We start from the raw sequence: 16,789 nt of genomic DNA, 5'->3' as shown, positions 1-16,789 counted from the left end.
ATTGTGTTTTTGCTAATGCCTTTAACTGTACAATTCCACAATAAACGATCAAACTCTTGACATTAAAAATTATCATTTAGATACACAAACAACATATGTGTAATCCAGGGCATATAAAAACTGGGATCAGAAGATAATTACTTTCTCTCCATTGAAACCAATACATATTTTTCGATCTCATAGGTCCCATGGGCTCTACCGGAAGAGGCGTGACTACGCCACTCTATAGGGTATTCTACCCATAAACAATTATTTCTCTCTTTCGTTTCTTTCATTTGAGGATCCAGGGCCTTCTCTGAATATCTCGGAGGTCCTGACAGGTCTTTCACCCAGATCTTTTCTGCGTTGCAAAAAATTATAAAAACTACAATTTCTATATCTTGAAACAGGCCTGGTTTAATTTCGATAAATGGTTATATCACAGTATTTTGCAATACAAAGCATAGTAAAATACAGCAACACATAAGTGTTATACTCCTTAATGCATTCCTATGTCATCCTCATTTTCTTTTCCTTACTCCAATCCTCAGCACCATATATATAGGCACTGCAGCCATCTATACTGATATACATTTGGTATGACTTTGGCATCTGGTTATAAAAACATACTACAGTAAAGGAACTTGAAAATAATCTAAGAGGTACTTCGGGAAATGTTGTACAAGAATATGGTGGAGTTTGCTGATAACAATCGGATTTCAGTTTTTATATTGGTAGGCGACATGCTGTTTCCCGTCCACTTATTGTTAGACCTACAACTGACAACACTTCGGTAACTTTGTTAAATAACTCTTTTGAACGAACGAAGATGGAGAACACGGCATAGTCTTACAACATTATGCCTGCTGCCACCCTGCACACACACGCGCGCGCACATGCACACACACGCGCGCGCACATGCACACACACACGCAGGCACGCACATCAGCGATATGCATGTTATGTTTATTGCCTTACGGTGCGGCCACACCAAACGCGTTACTCGCGTTGGATAACGCGAGTAACGCGCCTAACCTGACGCTTGATCATTGTGTGGTGGTTACTCGGTTCAACGCTTCCAACGCGTCAATGCGCCAACGCAGCTAGATGAGTCCATGTCCATGCAAGTGAACAGAGCGTTCCCTCTTCATCATAACTATCAAACCAAACATCCTTCACATTCACTGAGCGAACATTATGAAAGTAAAATGCACATTTCTCGCTAAAAATGTTTCCATAAACGCATTTAATGGCGTAACTATGTTACTATTTCCACCCAGAATAAAGATAGTTGTCGGCCGTGGCTGCGCTGGAGTCCGAGGTAGGAACCCCAAACGCCGCCGTGTTTGGGTGATAGAGTTTAGATCGGGTTAGATTAAATAATCTCTGATATAAATAACAATAATCGGGTGAAATAACTTCACATGGTGTGTCTGGTGTGTTTCCACCATTCGTAGTGTTGATCAGCAGAGAAATAGTCCGCCAAGACGTTGAGGTTGCTTAGCATCCAGACACTCTGTCCATGCAAGTGAACGGAGCGTTCCCTCTTCGTCATAACTATCAAACCAAACATCCTTCACATTCACCGAGCGAACATTATGAAAGTAAAATGCACATTTCTCGCTAAAAATGTTTCCATAAACGCATTTAATAGCGTAACTATGTTACTATTTCCACCCAGAATAAAGAAAGATGTCGGCCGTATGCTTCTGTCCAAGCTCACTACTCTCTGCTAGTGACGTCGGGTCAAGCTCCACGCTGATTGGCTATCGCGGCTAAGCGCCACGCGTTGGAGCGTTGAAAGTTCCGATTTCTGAACTCCGGGCGTTGGTGCGTTGGGCGCGTTACTGCGTTTACGTGGGTCTGTCGCGCGTAACGCCCCTAACGCGACGCTTCATCGCATGTAACGCGTCTACGCGCCTATACCAATGGTTCCCTATGCAAAAATGCCGAGTTTGGACGCCCCTAACGCGAGTAACGCGTTTGGTGCGGCCGTACCGTTACCATATGCTGTCTTCCTACTTGGTCTTCTATTTTATATAATCTATTTAATTAATTTCTATGCTGAGCAGAGACAACTCTGTTCGAAGATATTTACCTCTAGATTTAAAAGGTTTAAATGAAAACCAAGCCACTGGATAGGCTTGTTTTAGGAAAGGATATACTTTTATTATTTCATAATGTATTAGTATGACTGTTGGATAGGATATACTTATATTATTAATGATCTATCTGTATGACAGTTGGATAGGATGTATACATTCTATCCAACAGACATACAAATCCATGATTATATAATATAACTATAGTTATATTATTTAATCATATATCTGTATGACTGTTGGATAGGATGTAGTTATATTGTTTCATCATGTATCTGTAGGCGGTTGAATAGGATTTAGTTACATTATTTAATCATGAAGGCCTATCTGTATGACTGCCGATTGCCCTGTCAGCCATCTTGCCTCTCCCTGCTGCGGAGTGCGGAAGTAGAGGCTGTGGGTTCAGGGTTCCGCCTGTGGACGCTTTGCAAGATCCAGACACACAGACTGTTATCCATCAGAAACATTCACCCTCTGTAGTTATCACAGCCGAGACATGGCAGGACGGCTACCGGCGTGCGTGGTGGACTGCGGCACAGGGTAAGCGCTCCAGATAGGGTTTAATGTTTAGGGAACAGAACCGGGTGTGTGTCTGTCACCGTGTGGCTTTACTAAGGCTCTCACTGTCACCGATAACTGGGTGTGTGTTTTTACATACTGCCGTGGATCTATTCAACTGTGTGGATGGCCTTTTGCCTCCATAATATCACAGTATTTTCCCCCAGTCGGGATAATTGCATGGAGGATGTACAATTGGACCTTTCTCCGAACAGACCCAATCTGGCTTTATTGCGATCAAGGCATTTGCAACCGGTTTCATTCATTCGGATTGGCGGTATTACATCCAATACGAGTAACACGCCATTTTCTTGCCATATTTTACACGTTTAATGTACAATGGCGCCTGAGAAATATGATTTTAGGCTTTGCAATTCATAAATCTGGCATAACCCTGTTATTCCGGGCATGCGCAGATCCACTTCCTCCACGGCCCACACTTCCTCATTTAGGCTCTTTAGTCCATATATGGTCTTATATCGGCATCACTGGAGGCTTTCTGAAGTCACTTCTCTAATTGATCGATTATGGATATTTGCCCAGACTGGTAACCATCATAGAGATGCCATTGACAGCACTGACCTGGTTATTCAACATGCCGTACTAACGGCATTCCGAAGTGTCCTCTTCCTTTTTATTCTCAATCTGGTCAATGCATACTAGTCGTGCTTTCCTTTCTCATTTATGTGGCAATTTATGGGGCAATTTACTCAAAATAGTTTGGTGATCTGCAATGTTTATAGATTCAAACTATTTAAGGTAGCCTAGATTAGCTTAAAATAAATGGTCTACAAGACCTTGAAAGATTGATGGATGTAGCCTATTTCAACCGTTTCTCTTTAGACTAAAGATACATAATCATGGCAGTCATGACATGTTATTGGTATATTTGCAGGGTAGAAAGGTTTTGCATTGCTTGCATATAGACCCAAAACTTCTTGCATTCCATACCTTGAAGTCAAGGTGTTAGGGGGTATTGGTGGGTTAGACTTGTTGAGACTTGTGTCCTTTCTAAGCATGATGGGACATCTCTGTGGAATGAAGCAGTACTGTTTTGGTGTCTCTCTCTCTCTTGCTCACTTGCATACAACACAAGGGCATTATTGCCTTAATGCAGGATGGTTCCTATGAAGAAGTACTGTGTAGTGAGAGGAAGTGGCCTCCTGCACTAACCAAAAGTCGAATTACTACCTAAATGTTGACAAATGTTACAAAACACACAGATCCGTTTTATAATATCTTTAAAACGTTGGTAAAGTTATTATCTTTGTCACTCTATCCCAAAAAATTCTCTCTGCCAATATAGGATGCTAATATGCACAGCAATACAATTTGAGTATCAGTTGATCCTGCTAATAGCATTCCAAAGTAATATCTTCAACATAAAAATCAAATGACAATGTCATTTTAGCCCCCCCAACATTTCTCTAGCTCTAAATAGAAAGGAGCTTCTGTTGTGACTAGGAAATATCTTATTATGGCTGACTTATCAGTCTAATGGCGACAGGAAGTTGGCCTATCGTGTCTCTCCAACATCGGGCTAGCATGTGCTGGTCACAACATGGAATATAGCAGTGAGAGGCTACATCTGGTGTCTGATGCTACTAAGGTATGCACACGTTTTGTCTGTTTGGCTTTGCCTAATGCAAGACCCCCCTTGTAGTATCATTCTGATCTATAACAGAAAAGCCGAAACCTAATACATAGGGTCGGGACACAGTCCTTTGCCTTTAAACCTTTTTTCTTTGGTCCTAATTAATATCATGCACATGATTGATCCTGCCTGTAGGTCTTTTTAAACTAACTAGAACTCAACATCACTAATGCGTAATACTAAAAGTGGACAGAGGTGAGGTCAGGGTCTATTTTTAGGTTGATTAGGAAACGCAGAAGTGGTCCAAATGCTAACAGCGTCTCCTATTTTCTGGTGTATCATGAATAGTCTTTTGATGGTCCTCCATTAGAACACAGTGGGGATGCTGACCTTGGCCCTCAACCTGCCCTCAAAGACACTGATGGTATTGATGTCATCAATATCATTGAAGGCAATTCAGCAGGAAAATATATTCTTGCTTAAATCTGCTCTATTAGAGTATTATGTATTGCAGGATGGTAATGCACTATTAATGTGCTACAAATTATTTAGTTCGGTATCTTAATCTTGTATTTCCATCTGGCTGTATACATACCGTATTTCATCCCCTGATAATGTGTTTTGTGTATTGTATTGGGTATTGGATTGGTTCACCAATGTCCATAAACTATCGTGTTGAGCCCTAACATGCCTTACTCCCACACGCTCCTTCCTGATATCATTGTAAAGTATTATCTCTGTTCTCCCTGCAGGTACACTAAGCTGGGTTATGCAGGAAACACAGAGCCCCAGTTCATTGTTCCTTCATGTGAGTTTATCAACCTTAGCTCATGCTATCTCAGCTCTCTGTTTAATCAACCACAGATAACCAAGGTGCTGTGCTTTGTATCAGTTCCATTTATCAAAGGCAGACATTGTTCACATGATTCCCATTGACCATAGGCCTTTAACATAGCATAGCTAGCGTATACAATCCTTACTTTGATAAAGGAACATAACCAGTGTCCATTTTATGGATGGATCCACAGACTGTTTGGGTAGGAACACGCATGATTTGGTCAGGGGAGTGTGGTGTTTTGCTTGTGAGTAATAAAAGTGGGGAGTTGGAATGCTAGGTGCCTAGCATTTAGAAGAAATCTGCTCATAAGGTCCTTTTCCGCTTTGTTTCTCTCTCTCTTTATTCAGGTATTGCCATCAAAGAGTCGGCCAAAGTGGGCGACCAGGCACAGCGGAGGATGATGAAGGGTGTGGACGACTTGGACTTCTTCATTGGAGACGAGGCCATAGACAAGCCCACATACTCCACCAAGGTATCTTAAAGAAATGCATAGCAAGCCCGATAAAGAAAGATTAAATACAGATAATGGGCAGGGATGATCTATTTGTAGAAGTGTGTTTATCACAGTCGTCCTCCTCACCGTGCATGTTAGCTCTTCAATAAAATAACGATCACTAAGAACTGATTCAGCAATTTATTGATTGGACCATATTGTGTGACACCTCCTCACCCTAAGGGAAAGCTTCTTATTTAAGGAAAAAATGATACCGTTTTAGACTAAACAAAGCACAAATAGTGGTTGTTATGTTGAGAAATTAGTATAGGTGATTGGTAATAGGTTCCAAAATCATGACTGCATTCTAGTCTGTAGATCTACATACAGTGTGAAAGGAAGTATGCAAGCTGATTGCCATTATTATGGTTTATGGGGCTGATTTATTCACTCAGGTATAGTGTTGGTGCAAAGTATTATTGACGTAAAGAAGATGATGGCAGCTTAAACTGATGGATGTTTCAATGTGAGCACTCTGATTGGCTAAAGCTCCTCTGCCCTCCCTACCACAGTGGCCCATCCGTCACGGTATTGTCGAGGACTGGGACCTGATGGAGCGCTTCATGGAGCAGGTCATCTTCAAATACCTCAGGGCGGAGCCAGAGGACCACTACTTCCTGCTGGTCAGTCTTCTGGAGAGCCAGAAGCTAGGCTACACGTTGACAAAACATTTAAACCTTGGGTTTGCAGTGCGGGGTTAGTGTTTGCCCGAACACTGCTCCAAGCAGTATAAGCATCTTGGAGTAATGGTACAAGCATGGAACTAGGACACACTCACACTTCTCAAGAAGGATGGCTAATGGAACGGGGGCAGTACTATTGGTCAAATGGAACGGGGGCAGTACCATTGGTCATCTAATCCTGAGGAATAGACAGGAATTGGAAGAATTATTTCATAATGTATTGTTAAGGAAACCATTCAAGTTTTGGCCCTTTTTATTTTAATTATAATATGTAAGCTGTAAAATATTGTTTAAAAACTAGTCTGAAAATATTGTTGAATGTGCGTATTTGTTTCTTAAAATGTTGTCTACAGACTGAACCTCCGCTGAACACACCGGAGAACCGAGAGTACACGGCTGAGATCATGTTTGAGTCCTTCAACGTGCCCGGCCTCTACATCGCCGTGCAGGTCTGTGTTTACACATCAGCACAGTAGAGGCTGTGTTTGTGATAAATGTACTTTAATCAATGACTGCCCAACTGACATTAATAAAGTACATTTTTATCTTCAAGTTGTAGTCTAAATACTCATGCTGGAGCTTATACCACATGCTCATCATATCCTGTTCTGTCTAATCGTATAGAATAGGATACAAAAGGAGGTGTGTAGCAATCGCCTTTTTATTCAGCTAGAGCTGTAGAAATGTGGTGCTTGTCACGTAACCTCTTCATCTCAATCTATGTTTGATACTAAATTGTAAGAATAGAGTGAGACCTCTGTGTAAAGTCATCATATATAAAGTCAGATTCTCCCCCCCCAGGCTGTGCTTGCCCTAGCCGCCTCCTGGACCTCCAGGCAGGTGGGAGAGAGGACCCTCACCGGCACCGTCATTGACAGTGGGGACGGAGTCACCCACGTTATCCCAGTGGTGAGTTAACCAGTGTTGACTAGTACTATGTCATCCCAGTGGTGAGGTAACCTGTGTTAACTATTACTTAGTTAACTACCTTCCCCCTCATCATCCCAGTGGTGAGTTAACCAGTGTTGACTACTGCTTTTTTTAACTACATTCTCCCATGTCACCCAGTGGTGAGTTAACCAGTGTGAACCAGTGCTTTGTTAACTCTCTCTCATGTCACCCAGTGGTGAGTTAACCAGTGTGAACTAGTGCTTAGTTAACTACATTCCCCCACCTCATCCCAGTGGTGAGTTAACCAGTGTTTTCTAGTGGTGAGATCAAGTTTAAGCTTACTCTATTTGTTCTTTTGGGTAATTTGTCTTGGACTTGATAACTGGTTTACTAGTCACCCTCGTCCTCCCAGTAGTGAGCTAGCCAATGTTAACTAGTCAGCCTCGTCCTCCCAATCGTGAGTTAGCCGATGTTAACTAGTAACCCACGTCCTCCCTGTCGTGAGTTAGCCAATGTTAACTGGTCACCCAATTCCTCCAAGTGGTGAGTTAGCCAATGTTAACTAGTCACCCAAGTCCTCCCAGTGGTGAGTTAGCCAATGTTAACTAGTCACTCTGTCCAGTCCCTTTCCCTGAAAATCATGGAAAAGTTTGAATATTTACGTCATTGTTCGGGGGTTTGAAACAATGACGTTTCAAACTTCATTGTTTCAAACGTCTTTTATAGAGACCAGAATCTGCCTCTATTTTCAGAGACCGATTCTGAAAATAGTGGTTAGTAAACTAAAGTCACTCAGGTCATCCAAGTAATGAGTTTATTTGTTTTTAGTTAGTGATTTATCCACGTAATCCCAGTGGTGTGTTTAAGAAGCAGTTGGAAGTATTCCTTGTTATCTGTTAATCCAATGTTCTTCACAAAAACTACATTCAACGTGTTTATTATGACTGTGGAGTAGGCTGTCAAAATGTTTTCAACCCACAGAACACCCACAGAACAACCAAAGAACAACCAATCAGGACTTGTTTGTACCATTAAAGATAATTCTGTACAATATCAGATTCCTGGTTGCCCCTTTCGGTCTCACCGGAGTTACGGTGGTTGGATGTGCCTTACATGTCATTGTACACTCCGTCATTTTGCTTTTATCCTTTTTATTTTTTAAGCCTACTTAAGGCCTTATATTTTTAGAAACAATTGTGTTTGAACCAAGGCTAAAACAATGCTCTGATACTGTGCAGGCCACATACTGTGTATCTTCAGATACTTTTAAGCCACACTAAGCTCTTCTTTAACAGTGTCTAACTCGGTTACTGCTCCTTTTAACTAGCATTACCTATGTTTAATAACTATGAGTTAACGGGTTTGATTCATGTCATCCATATTAAGTGTTGCGTCAACATCATTGCTGTGGTGACCAATACTACCAGCACGCTTGGTTTACCGACGTTGTTAGCATTAGTCATGCATTTCAGGTACTTGTAAAACAAATATCTGTGGGGAGCTTTGAGGGCACTCAATTGAATTTTAGGACAGAGAGAGATAATGCTAAGATTTCCTCTTGGTAATTCAGCTAGAGTCTAGGTTAAGAAGAACTTGCACAACTGCTTTTTTACCCAAGCATTTATAAAAATAATTATATCAAAATAAAGTGTTCATCGTAGTTTCTTCTTTTCTTTTGTTGATTAGTTTTGTATATGTGTCTATCAGCATGTTTTGTGTATGAAAAATCACGTTTGATACCCAAACTGAAAAACATGAAGCTGTTATTATCCTCAACCAAGCTAAACACTTCACTGTTACCACAGCCTGTGGTATCAGCGACAGAAGGGGAAAATCCCCCACTGGACCAAGTTAGAAACCTGGTCTGGCCAAGTCAGCAGGCCTGAGCCCTTCCACTGAACTCACAGAGGCTCAACACAACACTGAGGGGAGCTGTTCTAGACCTCCACACCACACGTATAGACTGAACAACACAACACTGAGGGGAGCTGCTCTAGACCTCCACACCACACGTATAGACTGAACAACACAACACTGAGGGGAGCTGCTCTAGACCTCCACACCACACGTTTAGACTGAACAACACAACACTGAGGGGAGCTGCTCTAGACCTCCACACCACACGTAGACTGAACAACACAACACTGAGGGGAGCTGCTATAGACCTCCACACCACACGTTTAGACTGAACACCAACGCTGAGGGGAGCTGCTATAGACCTCCACACCACACGTATAGACTGAACAACACAACACTGAGGGGTCGGGGAGGTGCTATAGGCCTCCCTCCACATGTACAGACTCTGAACAACACAAAACTGAGGGGAGCTACTATAGACCTCCACACCACACATATAGACTCTGAACACTCAGCCCAGACTCCTTGCATTGGGACCTGTCTTCTGTTGCCATTCCTGCGGTTTGCACACAGCCTGAAATTCTCTGTGTCTCCCACCCCCCATTTCTTATTTGCTTGACTTTATTTCTCACTACTCTATCTCATTCCCCCCATCTAGGCGGAGGGCTATGTCATTGGCAGCTGTATAAAGCACATTCCCATCGCAGGACGTGACATCACCTACTTCACCCAGCAGCTCCTGAGGGAGCGGGAGGTGGGCATCCCCCCCGAGCAGTCACTGGAGACCGCCAAAGCTGTCAAGGTAGCTCACAAACGCATACGAACTACATTTCCCATCAGCTAATCCCCCTGATTGGCCTTTCCCGGTAGCTGGGGCCCCGGTTACGGAGGGCCCCTTTGGGAGCAGTGGGAAGGGGTCACTTGACGGGCCCTCAAGTGACCCAGACTGACATCCAATCCCCATCATCATTTAACACACAACCATACCCTACTGGAATGTTTCTAGATATCGCTCTAGCTACAAATAGTCCAAAGATGAATGTTGGATAGATAGGTTGATGGAGAGTAATGATTTGTTCTCAAAGATTGAATAAATGTTCACAACATAGGGGTGCACTTTTAAATACGGTACATATTAGAAACAGCACGCAAGACGTTACCAAATCAAATAAGACTGGGGAGTCTGATTGGTGAGTGAGGGTTTTTTTAAAAGCATGTTTGTATTTGCGGCTGGTGGCATATTGTAAACTCCCAAAAACAAAACGACGGTCGTTTAAAAATGGACTGGTCTTTTTTTGACTGGCGATATCCACACAGCTTCCCTCCATGTATATTTGTTTCCCTTCAGCCTTAAACACTTTGACATCAAATTCCCTACGGTACATATTCACAAACACCCGTGTTTTTCAAGATACATGACACACACATCTTATTAACCTGCTCCCTAATAACTTGTTCTTGAATTCAATGTATGTTGATAAAAGTGTCTGCTGAACAGCTAACTATCAGTAGCATTAATTAGGATTTAATCACTCTTTTCTTTCTTCCACCTCTCAGGAGCGCTACAGCTACGTGTGTCCAGACCTGGTGAAAGAGTTCAACAAGTACGACACGGACGGCTCTAAGTGGATCAAGCAGTACACGGGCATCAACGCCATCAGCAAGAAGGAGTTCACCATCGACGTGGGCTACGAGCGCTTCCTGGGGCCCGAGATCTTCTTCCACCCTGAGGTGCGTGGACCCGTCTGGCCAGCAGGAGGCGATGAGGACCCTTTCTTAATGCTCTTTCTTCATTACATTTTTTTTATATTGGGACAGTTGGAAGAAATATACAGCTTTTCGACAGGCCGTCATGGTACCTAATTGGGTTATTAAATAACACATTATTGATGACAATATAGAGGCCTATAGTCTATAGAGACTTGATAACGCGCATCTCTGGTTAATTGATGATGGGATTTTTTCACTATGATATAATTGTAATGCTTGGATTAAATTGCCATAGGGATCCGTCTCTATTGCGTGTTAACCAATGAATGCTCTATCTTCCAGTTCGCAAACCCTGACTTCACCCAGCCCATCTCTGAGGTGGTGGACGAGGTCATCCAGAACTGCCCCATAGACGTGCGACGCCCTCTCTATAAGGCAAGAAAACACTTCTATAACCTCCTCCTCATCCTGGGTCTAACGTTGTGTCTAGTGGAAGACTACGCTCCTACCTCCTCATCTTTGGTCTGACGTTGTGTCTAGTGGAAGGCAACAGGGTCATATGTTCGGTGTCATGAAGGGTTTCCCTCTGTCTTTGGCCTCATCTTTGGATGAATAAATGAATGGGCCGAAGATAAGCAGATTGTTTTAGCTGGACGAATACAAATTCTGTTGAGACTGTCTGTATTGGGTTTGATGCGTTTTTGTATGTACAACCCTCTGCCTAGGGGTATTGGGTTAATTTCCCAGTCAACCTTCCCAGTCAAACATAAATATAAAGCTGCAAAAAAAGCCCCCCCACTAACACTCTCTAGGTCCAAAGTGTCTTTAGATCTAGGGCAATATTTTGATTCTATGGCCATTTATTCAGAGTCCAACTCTTTGATTAATCCCTGGGATAACTTCCCTGTCACAATTGCTTCAACAGGAAATAAAATGTATGTCAATTTAGAATGTAAATAGAATAAGTAAAACACAAAATACAGTAACGGCAATAAAATTAATATCTTTGCAATGAAGAAACGTACTAGCTATATAGCAAAACCTTTGCAATGTAGGAACATATGTATATGAACCTCACTACATATCATTGTGCATTCAAATATAAAATATATTTAACTTGACAACAAGTTACTACAAATAAAAAGATACCTACACAATTTAAAGGTCCCATGGCATGCTAATTTATGGATGCTTATATATAGTTTTTAGTGGGCACTTAATACAGTATTTGAAGACGTTCAAGAAATTCAGCCTTGGTGCAGAGTTATAGCCAATACGAGCCAGTCCCACAATGAGCTTTCCACAAACGTGCCGTTTTTTTAGAGGCGTCAAGTAGGGCCCGACCGATTCATCGGCCTGCCGATTTAATCGGCCGATTATAGCCTTTTTGAAAATAATCGACATCTGCCGAAAAGACGCAGATTACAACCGATTTTTTATTTTTTTATTTTTTATTTTTTTTATACAAATGTTATTGCACTTAGTATCCAGATTGCGCTCCTACTCGCCTAGCTAACTAAAAACTTTAGCTGGAGTAAAAAAGAGGAGATTGAATTTTACCATACAACATGAAAGCACGCTCGCTCAGGCAGCTGCGCGCTCTCCTCACCAATGTACACAAGACGCGTTGTTTGAGCATGTTGTGCCTGTTTTTCTTTAGGTCCAGGCCATGTTAATTTGTTATACTGTAGACTCTAACGATGAGACCATACTGCTCAGCACGCACGTGTTAGTCACTGCTCACGAGCGCAGCACATTGGGAGTTAGTTATTTATTTTACATTTTAAATTACACTAATTTCTGACTGTAAATGTATTCTAAAACACTCAAAGGTTCTGCATTTCAATTCACATATTCGTCAAAAGTGTTTAAAGTATATTTAAGGTATCAAAAACTACGTTTATATGCTTTTTTTTTTTTTTTTTTTTTTGGTCGATTAAATCGTAATCGTAATTTTTCTCTAAAAATAATTGGCATCGGCACTCAAAAATCAATATCGGTCGGGCCCTAGCGTCAAGGTGGAGGGTGGGGACGTGGCCCTGAGCAACAATCCCTTCCTCCTCCATGTCGCGGTTCATGTACTTAAGGGAGTCAAAGAGACGTCAGAGAAGCCGGCGTGTTATGTGCCATAACACCAACAGCATAACGGTTATCCAAATAACAAAAAAGTGTAAATCACTTGTGTTACAGTGAGGGTATTCTCTCTCTCTCACACACACACACACACACATTTGGCGCTCGCACGTAGCTCATTGTCTCATTGGCGGGCCAAATTCTCTGGGCGGGCAAGGCAGACAAAGGGGAGGTAACTTGGCCCCTTATGACATATGGGGCCAAATTCAAAATCAGAGTGTCCGAGCTTACATTTTTCAAAGGCGGGGCAGGATACCTAGTGCTCGTTTACACCTAACGCCATTTCTAGCTACTGGGGGACTAGAGGCAGGCTAGGGGAACTCATTTTAATGTTAGAAAACCTCATAAAGTGAAAAAGTGATTTTCAAGCCATGGGACCTTTTTAAAAGGTTTTTCATTTTTTTCCTTTCACACTGTTTTTTTTCCCTTTCACACTGAAAGAGGCAGTCTTCGATTTTGAACTTCCTGTTTGTGTGGTCACAGAACATCGTCCTGTCCGGGGGCTCCACCATGTTCCGGGACTTTGGCCGGCGGATGCAGCGAGACCTGAAGAGGACGGTGGACGCGCGCCTCAAGATGAGCGAGGAGCTCAGCGGCGGCAAGCTGAAGGTAAGGGCTACGTCAGTATAGTGCAGACCTGGGCAGCCGTCCACCTGGTCACAGGCTGAAGGTAAGGGCTACGTCAGTATAGTGCAGACCTGGGCAGCCGTCCACCTGGTCACAGGCTGAAGGTAAGGGCTACGTTAGCATAGTGCGGAGTGAGGCAGCTGTCCACCTGGTCACAAACCCACCATCCAATGAGGTCCCCCGTTTGTGTGGAGTTGTTCCTACCTTTTTCAGTAGATGTTGCACATAGTGGGCATGCTCATATCCTGTTTACATGACCAGCACTTGTCCCATATTAATAATTACAATGAATACTGTTATGTTCAATATATATTGTTAATAAGAAGATAAAGATTATGTATCTTATAGTTTTGCAGCTCTTCCTATTATGTATAATGCAGGTAAATACTGGCTTATTGATTTGATTGCAGTAGTTTGTTTCTAATGGATTCATATTGACAGAATTCCTGAAGGACTTTTCACTTAAATGTAGACACACACGTCTACATAACACAAGTTGTATTCATGTGCTTTGTTTATTTAGATTTTCTGCTCTGTTGGAGTTTCCTTAGTCGCAGCTGGTCAATTTCCCAAAGCTTGCCTCATCTCACTCTTGCTGTTCTGTGTTCCACAGCCCAAACCAATCGATGTCCAGGTCATCACTCATCATATGCAGAGATACGCTGTGTGGTTCGGTGGATCAATGTTAGCATCAACGGTGAGTTTAGCTTATGTATAATACCCACTGCAATTCAGTTATGCTTCATGTATTCACCGCTCTAGTATTGTTTTGCTTTGAAAAGACTACAGGCAGTAGTTGTTTAACTGTGCTCATTGTTCAACTGTTTTACATGTCCCTTTTTCGTAGGACAAACACGGGTGTTTGTCAAATTAATATGTACCGTAGGGATTGTGATGTCTAAATGTTGGAAACTGTATTCCTCCTTGTAAGCCCAAATCAATGTCCGGCTGTATCATTCAGACTCCTCAGAAAGTCCTTTCATGTGCATACTGCCTGTAATGTTGCAGGCGGACACAACTGCTGCAGAATCAATGTTTTTACGCCTCTCGTCTGCTTTCATTTGCGGGATTTCTGTTTTGCGAAAAGGAACCATTAATTTTATTCAAACCAAGATCGATTTCTCTCGCCAGCGAATATAGCCATTTAACCAATCACAATCCTGTATCGTTTTCACGGTCACCATGGCCACTGTACGTTGTAGGACATGGCGGAGCTAACAGCCTTATTTCGTTCCTCAACACAGTGTTCTTACTGCTTCTGTAGTAGTAAACTACAATCATAGACCTATCATCATATTTTACTACTAACTTTCTATGCAAGCGTAATAGCCTATTTTAGTTATTGAACAGGGGAACTAACGTCTCCAAACACAAAACATAGTTATAATAAACCCCCTCATCCGCCAACAGCCATTCACTACACTTAATTTAACATCGGGATTAAAAAGTAAAACTCCAGTGAAATGTAATGTTGAGTATTAAATCTGCACGATTATTATAGGAATATTCTGCATATTCGCACCACAGCTGATGTAAATAGTTTGTGCGTGTCCTTAAATAGTTAGTATAAGTCTATAGTATAGACTTTATTGTTCGTTAATGTATGTTTTGGAGAACAGTGTTGAGATATTTGGTGGTCCGTCTCAGCCTTTTCTCTTTCCAGAGGCCATGTTTCGCTATCTTACCTACATAGTCTGACACGCCAGAGCCATTTCTCTCTAAAGCCGTTAAAGGGATCTGCTAGCAATGGCACTCTATTAAATAAGTTAAAAAGAACCTTCTCTTATTATTATTAATTTTTATTTATTGTTTTGGGCGTGGATGTGGTGCTCGCTGGCGTCTCTGCCAGGTCTGTACATTATAGGGAAACACTCTACGGTTCTACCTTCAGTTCCCAAATATGCATAGACATTTGGGTAATGACACACAGATTGAGAAGAATGTTCTTCTGCACTGTGTACGTTCCATATACTGGTGAACAATGTCCAAGCCTTTAGTCTACTACCCTTGCACAGATACATAAAAGTTCAGCCGTAGTTAGTTCTATGGGCGACAGCTGTGTTGGTGCTACGATAAGCCTCTGTAGGAAGGGTCTATTGTCTGGAAGCGTCAGCGTGTACCTTCAGCTTTGAATTATTTTCATTGCCACGGCATCATTTATATTCTACGACACTACAACATTGATCAGAAGAAACAAGCAATTCATCTGACATCTACAACTGTGCACACAAGACATGTATCGTCAAGCAATTGGGCCAGGACCGAAATGAGGGAGGGCAGATGTGTTCTGTTCCGTCACCATTGGTGAAATCATCAAGGATTTGTCCATTTGTGAAATTGAAAGTATGGATGCCCCAAATGTGCTTGTCAATGTCGTCCGTGTTTCTAACCCAATACCAGCCCAGACTTTCACGGTGTCACAAACCGAAAAACAAGTGTGTTCTACAGGAAAGTTGGAGGTGAGAAGCCTAGCCACTCATCCTATGCTCTCCTTCTCTATGCCTCTCTCTCTCCCTCCCTCTCTCTCCCTTTAGCCCGAGTTCTACCAGGTCTGCCACACCAAGAAGGACTACGAGGAGATCGGGCCAAGTATCTGTCGCCACAACCCTGTGTTCGGAGTCATGTCCTAACTGTGCTCCTCGAGAGACTTAGCGGTCCTTGGGCTGGGTGGAGAGGGTGGGACTGTGGGCGTGGCTGTTTGCGGAGCTATGGCGGCTAAGGAAGGGGATTGGATTGGGCGCGTTGGGTCATGGTGTGACAGACAGGCTTGATAGGTCAGGGAGGGTGGTGTGTTTGCGCATTTTGTATTATTATTGTTTTTATTGCTTGTTCTGTTCTGGATGAAAATAAATAAATAGAAAGGGGCCAATCCAGATTATTAAAAGGAAAGTGAAACTATACCATATTAAAAAATATGTATTGTGAATGTTTTGGTTTCTGAAAAAATTAGGGATAAAGTGTGTTCTGTCACAGGGAGTTGGGAGTGAGGTTGAGGATGATGAGGAGGTTTGGAGAGAGGGTCAGGACAATTTAAATGGAAACACCATGACGCTGGAACATATTATTTATGGTTGTGGATTCTCTGGTACGTCCAGCGACTCTCACCATCATGGTACCCTTAACTAATTTGGAACATGTTCTTTTATTTTTTCCTCAGCCTTGCTTCTTTTTTTTTCTTCCTCTGCTTCAAATGCACTTCTCTCTGCATATCATTAAAAGAGCTTGTTTATATTTAATACAAAGCTTTGTATGAGTTACAAGAACTTTATAAAGATTTTTTTTATATGTAAAAACTCAATGGGAAAGCAAGTGCATACTCTGATT

General features: G+C 42.2%; 1 protein-coding gene across 1 annotated transcript; it reads left to right on the top strand.

The window, feature by feature from the left end:
• Positions 1 to 2,442: 2,442 nt before the first annotated feature.
• Positions 2,443 to 16,391, top strand: LOC132475506 (actin-related protein 3). The gene is made up of 12 exons (XM_060076666.1): positions 2,443 to 2,621; positions 4,986 to 5,041; positions 5,419 to 5,543; positions 6,077 to 6,187; positions 6,601 to 6,696; positions 7,049 to 7,156; positions 9,654 to 9,797; positions 10,553 to 10,726; positions 11,048 to 11,140; positions 13,322 to 13,447; positions 14,079 to 14,162; positions 16,000 to 16,391. Exons 1-12 carry the CDS (start codon positions 2,578 to 2,580, stop codon positions 16,093 to 16,095), a joined length of 1,257 nt encoding a protein of 418 aa, XP_059932649.1. The 5' UTR covers positions 2,443 to 2,577; the 3' UTR covers positions 16,096 to 16,391.
• Positions 16,392 to 16,789: the final 398 nt, after the last annotated feature.

This window comes from Gadus macrocephalus, chromosome 17 (assembly GCF_031168955.1).
Source record: "Gadus macrocephalus chromosome 17, ASM3116895v1".
Classification (NCBI taxonomy): domain Eukaryota; kingdom Metazoa; phylum Chordata; class Actinopteri; order Gadiformes; family Gadidae; genus Gadus; species Gadus macrocephalus.
This window is presented reverse-complemented; position numbering and strand designations above follow the sequence as displayed.

Excerpts from the sequence above, each read along its gene's own strand:
- LOC132475506 (XM_060076666.1), top strand. The coding sequence starts at position 2,578 with ATGGCAGGACGGCTACCGGCGTGCGTGGTGGACTGCGGCACAGG. Across the intron at positions 7,157-9,653 it reads TCACCCACGTTATCCCAGTG|GCGGAGGGCTATGTCATTGG; the intron begins GTGAGTTAACCA and ends CCCCCCATCTAG. Across the intron at positions 11,141-13,321 it reads TGCGACGCCCTCTCTATAAG|AACATCGTCCTGTCCGGGGG; the intron begins GCAAGAAAACAC and ends GTGTGGTCACAG.